Source organism: Leucopleurus acutus (assembly GCF_964270905.1).
Source record: "Leucopleurus acutus genome assembly, chromosome: 2".
Classification (NCBI taxonomy): Eukaryota; Metazoa; Chordata; class Mammalia; order Artiodactyla; family Delphinidae; genus Leucopleurus; species Leucopleurus acutus.
This window is the reverse complement of record NC_139143.1, coordinates 26706137-26715510: the sequence shown is the minus strand read 5'-3', so window position 1 is coordinate 26715510 and position 9374 is coordinate 26706137. Positions and strand designations below refer to the sequence as shown.

General features: G+C 44.3%; 1 protein-coding gene across 2 annotated transcripts in view; it reads left to right on the top strand.

Annotated features, from left to right (window-relative positions):
- The first annotated feature begins 6926 nt into the window (after positions 1-6926).
- The window catches only part of DRC8 (dynein regulatory complex subunit 8), a 128417-nt gene continuing 125969 nt past the window's right edge, over positions 6927-9374 (top strand). For both annotated transcript variants that reach the window (XM_082833482.1, XM_082833481.1), the window contains exon 1: positions 6927-7379. In XM_082833482.1, the coding sequence (XP_082689608.1) occupies positions 7349-7379 (31 nt within the window). In that variant the 5' untranslated portion in view covers positions 6927-7348. The remainder of the gene's footprint in view (positions 7380-9374) is intronic.

The window sequence follows — 9374 nt, the reverse complement described above, 5'->3', positions numbered from 1 at the left end:
GAGACTACGGCAAGGGTATAGTACACACTATACATCCTATGAAGGAGAAAGTAGCTTGGGTGGGTGGGTATTTGAGTTCTGTGGGCCAATAATTAGTAAACTTCGGGACCAAGAGATTGGATGACAAAAAACCCCAAAACCCAAACCCCCAAAATTGCTAGTTTCTTTGTGTTTTTTGGCCTGGCCACAAGGCTTGCGGAATCTTAGTTCCCTGACCAGGGATCAAACTTGTGCCCTGGCAGTGACACCACCAAGTCCTAACCACTGGACCGCCAGGGAATTCCCAAAAGATTGCTAGTTTAACACTCCCAGCTCTAAAAGTATCTCAGCAAAAGGAAAGCAGCTATCAGCTATCATGTTTCGGTACTCCCTGTTGTGCCTAACAGACCGTCCTGCACACAGGACATAAAATATTCACAAATATTTTCTGATAACTGAATGAAACTTCCTTCTCCAAGAATAGAGAGGGAGGCTAAAATGAACAAGGTCACGCTTCCCACCCAGGAGTTCGCAGCTGTGTTTCTTTCACTACTTGGTGAGTCAGAATTGTGAACGTGTAGGAAGAAACAAGAGGGACCAGAGGACTAAGTAAGCCCTTCCCCAGTTAACCAGCTTTCCCTTGGCTTAGCCTCCCTGCACCACTGCCTGTATGTAATTGACTTCCCCTTCCCCTCCAAGCCTTCCTAAAAATAACTTCCTAACCTCTCTTTCCTGTCACCCCTCTTCACTCCCAATCTCACACCTTCCCTTCCCTTTTTGAAAATATAGCTGACTTGAAAAACAAAAAAAAAGTACAAAGAAAAACCCAGCAAAACCTGTGAAGATTTAAAAATCTTTTTATGTTTGTATTGCTTTGCTTAGTGCTATTCTCTCTTGGGGAAGGGGTTGCAGATCTCTGTTCTAGGGCAGTTACTACATAATGTGGAACTTTTTCAAAGAGTTAGCCTCCAATGCAGGAGAGTGGGCAGTCTCAACTGATTGCTATTCACAGGCATTTTATTAAGGGTAAATGGCCATAATCACAGGCCAGGCCTACAAAGTCAAGATGAGGCACAGCACTGATCATTTTCTGCTCAATTCTAAAGCTGCAGACAGTATTGGAATTATCTATAATACAAAATAATAGTATGAATTTACTTTTCAGTATCTGAAATTAAAAAATCCACATGTCTCTCAAAGACAAATATCATATGATATCACTCATACGTGGAATCTAATTTAAAAAATGATACAAGGGGCTTCCCTGGTGGCGCAGTGGTTGAGAGTCCGCCTGCCGACGCAGGGGACACAGGTTCGTGCCCCGGTCCGGGAAGATCCCACATTCCACGGAGCGGCTGGGCCCCTGAGCCATGGCCGCTGGCCCTGCGCGTCCGGAGCCTGTGCTCCGCAACGGGAGAGGCCACAACAGTGAGAGGCCCGCGTACCATTAAAAAAAAAAAAAAATACAAATGAGCTTATTTACAAAACAAAAACAGAGTTACAGATATAGAAGACAAACTTATGGTTACCAAAGGGGAAACATGGGGTGGGGGAGTGATAAATCAGGAGCTTGGGATTAACTACTATATGTAAGATAGATAACCAACAAGGACCTACTGTGTAGCACAGGGAACACTACTCGATATTCTGTGATAACCTATATGAGAAAAGAATCTGGAAAAGAATGAACATAGGTATACGTATAACTGAATCACTTTGCTGTACACCTGAAACTAACACAACATTGTAAGTCAACTATAATCCAATAAAAATTTTTTAAAAATCTGTATGTCTATATAAAACTGTCTCCTAGGCTTTAAAAAATTTATTTATTTATGTCCTGCAAGAGCCACATGGACTATCGTTAATCTGTATAAACTCTGGGAAGGAAAATTAATTTCAGTAGTGGCAGTATTGGAATGGCAGAGTGAAGGAAGAGCCAGGTATGCCAGGCACAGGCTCTTACCATCTCAGAGACAGTCAAGGGCTTTATGAATCAGGAACCAGGTCTGTAAAATTTTTTAAGTTTCCAGGATGTTTATAACATCTGCATTTGTTAATTTTATTATCCTATCTCTTTCCCCATAGGCCAGTAGTGAAACCCTTAAAAAAAAAATGTCTACATGGTCATACCAAGGGTAGCAGGGAAGGTGGAGCTAGAGAGATTGGGATGCTCCGGCCCCCTCACAGGTCCCCTCTTCACCTCGTTGACTGGACAACGCCTCCTTCAAGAGGCAGGAAAGCAGTCGTGTCCCAGTGGTTTGTTATAAGGAGGAAATGGAACATCTAGAATAAGGTTCTGAGGAGGCATCTCAGGAAAGGCTTTGAAGCTCAGCAGAGAAGAACCACCTTTTCTCTCAGAGAAGAAATTTTGGGATCTTAACTCTGGTTTTGTTCATCTTTGAAAGGAAACCATATCAGTGTCCTTCTTATAAGGTTACTGTGATGATGTAAAATGCCGGGCATCGTTCCTAGAACATAGTAAATGCTCCAAATATTATCAGTATTGGCCCTAGAGTCAGCAGAGAGTTGCGTGGCCATAGTCTCAAGAAATTAAATCAGTCCAGAAGTCCAGGGAGAAGCAGAGGTGGCCTCCATGTCCCACCTGGTCAATCATCTCCTTACCTCCGTGTAACCTCAGATGTGGAAACCGAGGTTACAGAGGAGAGGATAACATGTCCAAAGTCATATAGCTAATGACTGAGGTTCAATCCTGGGTCCATTTACCTCCTAAGGCTACGTGCTTAATTCTTCTATACAGTTCTATCTCCTAATGTAAACATGATAAGAAGTGAAAGTTAAGTTCAAATTATTTTTGAAGCTGGAACTAAAAAAAATTATTCCAAAGTCAATTACCTGTATAATTCTACTTTTCCTCTATTTTCACACTTAAGGGGTAAGAGGTTGTATGAGAGATCATGAACATTTTTTGAATCTCTTGGTTAGCTACCACCCTTCCCCTTTCAGGTCTGATTTTCAATGAATAAAGAACAGGGACTCATCAAAAGTTGCTTAGCAATGAGTGTCCCTGAAAAGTGCTGCTTAGAACAGGAAATGCTTAAGCAATGAATTAAACAGTAACTTGTTGTGTCAATGTGTGTTCTTAAGGGAAATAGAAAGAAACATGTATTTCTGCCAGAAGTAGGGCCAGGAGGTTATTTTTCCAAATGCTTTAAGAGTTGTGGTTTCATGTAAGATTTACTTTCAAGCTGCCCACAAGTGCTGCAGTTCCAGCTTCCTGCTCTGGGTCTCCCTGAAAAGTCTGAAGGAACTCTGGCACTGAATATGCTCTTGTCCAGAGCCAAGGATTTAACACAATTCTCCCTCATTACTGAGAGACCTGAAACCTCAATTTGCAGGAAGGTGGGAAGGAAAGAAAAGAAGGTGAACAGACCACTGGGGCCTGGTAGAAGAGTGGGTTTCACTTCCTCTCCTGCTAGGCCTTTAGCTTAATTCTTTGTCCAGACAAGGAAAACATACATGCCATTATCTCTGGTTGCTTTAAATTTCCTAAGAGTCTCTGCCAGTTGCTTTGGTTGATGTTTTGAAGCAGTAAAAAAAAAAAAGTGGGGGAGGAAGGTGACAAATTCCGCCCAGAATTTTTGCCCTTAACATTCTTCTCTAAATATTCAGGTTACGAAATAGAATATAACGATTATATCTTACATTTATAAAGAAGCAGGATAGCAGAGTGGCTCTGGAATCAGAACTAGATTCCTAGCCAGCTCTTACCAACCAGCTCTGAAACCTTAAACAGGCCATTAATGTGAATATGTAGCTTTTTCACCTGTAAAACGGAGATACTATCAGCCTCATAAAGATTAAAAGAGATAATATATACAAAGTATTTAAAGAGTTATTTTTATTATTGTAACTGTAATGAAACTGTACTCTTATTCTGTTGTATTCTAATAAGGTTCTCCTTTTGAGATCACAGGGTAAGGTTACTTGCCTTATGGGTAGGGGTAGTGTAGGAGTAGTGTCTTCCTTGAAAGGCTGGACATTCTTTTTTTTTTTTGCGGTACGCGGGCCTCTCACTGTTGTGGCCTCTCCCGTTGCGGCGCACAGGCTCCAGACACGCAGGCTCAGCGGCCATGGCTCACGGGCCCAGCCGCTCCGCGGCACATGGGATCTTCCCAGACTGGGGCACGAACCCACGTCCCCTGCATCAGCAGGCGGACTCTCAACCAGTGCGCCACCAGGGAAGCCCCAAGGCCGGACATTCTTGATGTTAATCATCCAGGGAAGGGACGCAGCTTCCATTAGAAAACTGGAATTAGACCAGAGAAGTAACAGCATGCCTCTCATTTTCCTGGGTCTAGAGCCCAAGGAGGCTAGATATGCTTAAGTCTGCTCATGCTTGGTAAGATTTAAAAATGGCAAGGTGGAAATCAGGAAGGGGCCACAAACTTAAGATGAAGCTCTATCATGTAAGTTAGATCACATCAGGCAGGCAGCAGATTCTAGTAGTAACCTGTGTAAGACCTGGAGTCAGACCACCTCCCGGTCGTGTAGCTGAAGCACTGGAAAAGGAAACTCTCCAAGTCGAAGCTGAATCTCAGAAAAGAAGTTGCGGTTTGACCTCTAAGTACTCCTTCCTACATGGAAGTGGGGATTCCTCGCAAGTTCTCTAAAATTTTCAAAGCTTTCAGTTACATCTATTCAGTCTCATGAAAACTCTAAGGCAAGGAGCTTGGACATTGCTATCTCCATTTTTCTAAGTTAACTGAGTTTTAAAGAGATTACACGCCTTGCCTAGGATCATGAGGTCAGTACAGGGCAATGGCTGAGGAAAATCCAGTTTAAAAAAAAATTATTCCTAGTCCAAGGAGATGCCAACAATCTCCATACTAGGACAGTAAAGGTGCTGTGAAGATTTTTTACTGTCATTTTGCGTTATTCACACCACTTACCCTTTCCACTTTACCCACACCTTAGGTAAGTGAGTCAGCTGTATTCAGAAGAAACATTTCTGTGTCCCTCATGGGCACAGAACTGATGCCTGTGAGAAGAGATTTAACACTATAAATTCAATCATGCAAAAAGACATAACCTGTACACATCCCTCTGGCCCCACTGATTGGCAGAGTGAGCTTAAATTGTCACTTGGATAACCATTTTTTTTCACTTTGTGGAAAGTTTTCCAGAATCATTACAGACTTTTATGTCTAATCAGCTAATTAGTCAATTGAAAAGTACGTATTAAGCTCATAGTATGTGCTCCAAATTGGGATAGGTACTGTGGGTATACAAAAGGTGCATATATTAGGATCCAGTCTTCAAATCTAATTGGGGGGGAGGAGTTAATTAACATAAATTCTTTTTACTCATCCAAATTTAGAGAGTGTTGCCTTAAATATGCTAGAGATATTATATTAGAGATAAACGTGGCTTGAAATAATCTAGACAATGAAAAGCTTTGTTTCTTAATAAGTCATTGAGAATACTAAATTCTCTCCTAATTTTAAAAATGCACATTATTTTAGACATAAACATTGAAAAGCTGTTCTAGGCACTGCAGATATATGGACAAATAAAGCACTTCCTGTCCTCAAGAGCTTACCGTTTGTTAGGGGGAAACAAGTCACTGAAAATCAACGTGATTTGGGTCTACAGTATGGCTATAGTACCTCAGAGTAACGGGTTGATAGGGAAAGCTTCAAGGAGTGCATGACCTTTAAGGAGGTCACTGACAACAGGGAGGGGACATATGTGTGTCTGTGGGAGGGTGAATGTTAGAGCAGAGAGAGGAGGGAAAGTCATTCCGTAAAAAGGAACTGAAAGCAGCATATGAAAAGGCCCAGTAGCAGGCCTGAAGACTAAAGCTGGGGTTTTCCACGTTTATTTCAAAGGCCTTCATCGTCTATATGGAAAGAGGGATCTGTTAAAAACCAATAGCTAGACAATGATGACTATGAAATTTAAATATACATGAGTGCTGATGACTACTTTCCCCTATTTTTCGGCATTAAGACATTACTGTTCATGATTGTATTCATCTTATGTAAGTATATATCTTCTAATATGAGCCATTTTGTGGATTCAATTGTTTATAGTCAATTTCAGAGAGAATGCTGATCGCAGCACCATGTATCTCCTACAGAAAAAATATTTTAATAAAGAATATTAGTCAGTTTTCTTTAGGGTTTACTGAGGGATTACAGAACCAGAATAATATGAACATAAAAACTCAGTAAAACCATTAAATACCTTTTATTTTGAAGGCTTCTTAATATTTACAGTTTATAATCGATTTTTACATAAAATCAAGTAATTTAAATTAGTACACACATGCATTTAAATAGCATCTAAAACTCGTTTGAAAATATATATTTGTTTGAACCATACCATTAGGCATATTACTCAAAAATCATTTTTAAAAGAAAATATTCTAGTATAGTGAACTTTTCCTTAAAATAAGACGAAAACTTAACATCATGCCACGGCTTCGAAGTTCTAGAAAAGCGAGATTTAAAACTTTCCTTCCCAGTAATTTTAACTGGAGGTCTTGTCAAATTTCACAAGAAATTTCATGTACGTAACAGTGAGCATAAGATGGGCACGTTTCTGTTGCTATGAGAACCTTCTATTTTGTATCAGAAATCGCAGCCTTGACGACGCAGTGTTTGCGCCGATTTTACACATGTTTTTTCTACAGCGATTCCGCTCCTCCAGTAATAACAGTTTAATGGCTCTGGTTTCCTTCCGCGCCGGCCCAGTTTTCCGTCCCAGCTCCAGCTCTCGCCCGCCGTGCAGTCCCCGTCTCTGGGAGCGAGCGGCGAGCACTGGACGGGAGAAAACAGGGGGCCAGAGGTGGGGCAGGTCCGGCCTCTCCGCGGGGTGTGGACGGGAAGAAGAGGAGGTGGGATTGCCGGTTGGTTCTGTCACCCCGGAGCCGAGTTCTGCACCCATCTCTCCAATTGCGTTTTAAAATATGCAGTAAAAAAAAATCGAGCAACGCCACATCCTACAAACTGGAGGGGAGGGGGAGAGCATTGTGTCCCCAAACGGATCATAAACAAGGGAAAGGAGGGGTTCGGAACTTTATTATTAAATACTTCCTCCACGCCAGAAAAACCAGGGCTCAGGCCTCGGTACTAAAAGGATAGGCTGAAGCCCCAGACGCGGCTCAGTGGTCGCGGGCGGCGGGTCCGGGCTTCCGGTCTCCCGGGCGCCAGAGGGTCATGGCGGGAAGGGGGAGGGCGCGCGCTCCAAGCTTTCCCTCCCCCACCCACACCCAGGGTCTTCTTCCTTCGGGATTCGGAGCCGCCTATCCTCCAGGGCCGACTAGCCGCAGGGCTGCAGGGGTCCAGGACGCCGCGACATAGCTTAGCGACAGCGCTCTCCCTGGCGACGGCGCCGCAACAAGATGGCGGACGACAGAGACAGGGAAGGCACAGGTAAGAGGCGCCGCAGGAGCGCAGCCCTAGCCGCCCGCCGCGATCCCAGGCCGCACGGGGGAGCTCCAGGCAGGGTGGGTCACCCTACCTCTGGACCCCACCCGCAGGGAGAGAGCTGACCGAGCCAGGTCCCGCCGCCCGCCCTGCCGGGGAGGCCCCCTCCCCTGTTCCTGCCGCCTCGTCCCGCCCCGCCCCTCCGCTCCCGCCCGGCAGTCATTCCGCCCCTCCCGCCCCTCCCGCCCCTCCCGCCCCTCCCGCTTCTCGGTTCCCGCCCGGCCCTGGTTCCGACCCCCTTCCTCGTCCCTTTTTCCGAGCCCCGAGCCTCGCTTCCAGCGCGGGTTGTGGCTGAGGCGCTGGCAGGGGAGGGCCATAATGGCGTCCTTGTTCACGGTCTCGGGGACGTCGCCTCCAATCCCTCGACCGGGCTCTGGTTGCCGCAGGCGCCACGCCGGCAGCTTCTCAGGCTGTGGGCCCCGGGGCGGGCCTGCGTGAGGACCGATCCGGCCTTTAGAGTCTGGCGGGCTCCTCCCCTGCCGCGCCGAAACCCCGCCCGGGCCAGCGGGCTGGCGTTCGCGGCCACCATTTTGACTCCGTAATGGGGACGTAGGAGGACAACCTCGAGGACAGTACCTGTCTCTCCGAGCCTCCAGGTTCCGAAGTGCCTGCTCGGTGGCCGGCGCTATGCTACCCGCCTGGTGTATTGTCTTAAACGAAAAAACAAAAAACAACTTTAATAAAGACGAAAGAGCAAACTCCAGAGGGAACTCGTAGAGCCCTGTGCGCCGGCCTGGCCTCTGCTGCGGTACCAGCCGGGCCAGCGCGCGCGGTCGCGGCGTCAGAGGCGGGTCTGGGCCTCGGGGCTCCGGGTCGCCATATCGGGGGGATTGATGTGCTTAATGTGTGGGGAGGCGAAAACCCGGTTATCCATGTTTACTTGCAAGACCGTTACGTTGTTTTAATTCGGCGGTTTGCTTAAAAACTTGATCCTTGGTTACTATCCTACGTTAGTTACTCAAAAATAATTGTTTATTTTGGTAATTGGCAAACTCATCGCAAAAACATCAAAAAGGCCATGAAACTGTAGAGGTAAACATCTTAGAAATGAAAATAATACTCCACCTTTGTTCTTTTCTTGAGTGCTTGAAACATCAACATACCATTTTTCTCAGCATGGAACAAAGATGTAATCAGGTTAACAGTATTTACAAGTGTAGAAGCCAGCCCTAGATACTTAGTCACTTGTCACGGTGATCACAGAAAATCAGCGGAGAAACTGCAAAAGAGCTACCTACTGATAGCAATAATATTTGATTTTTTTTATGGTGCCGTTAATCTAAAAGTCAGACGTATTTTTTAAATGTTACCTTTCCTAAGATGTCATTATAATTTTATCGTGCTGCTTTAAAAGTATAAGGTACATCCTAAGAAAATGATTACTTTTTTTGGTATTAGTTTTAAAACTTCCCCAGAAAACCAGATGACTTACTTTGATTTATTAAATTATTATTTACAAAAAAATGGAAGAATCATTAGAAGATAATTTTAACAAGTTAATCGTGGATTTTTAAAAAAGATGATTAGGTCAGCCTGAGGGAAAAAAGCTCTGTATTATGAGGCAAATACAATTTTTTTTCTTCATTTGAAAAAAGTAGATTGAAAGCTGTTTTGATTTCTCAGTTTTCAAAAATACGTTTCTATTTAAAATAAGCTAATTCAAAGAAGAAACAATTCTGTCTATAGCAATAGAAGAAGTAATGACTGTTAAAAGCTGGATGTCATTCATTCAGTTGGCATGTGTTTAATGCCTACCATATGGAAGGCATTCTGATTAGGTTAGAACTTCGGAGGATACAAATACTGAAAAAAATATTTTTTTCTCCCAAGGAAGGTGAGATCAGTAAGGGAGATAAGACATCCATAAATGGGAGGGAACAGTCAGCTGGACTGAGCAGTCTGTCCCCTCCTGCTGTGGGCAGCAGCCTGGTATCACTGGGA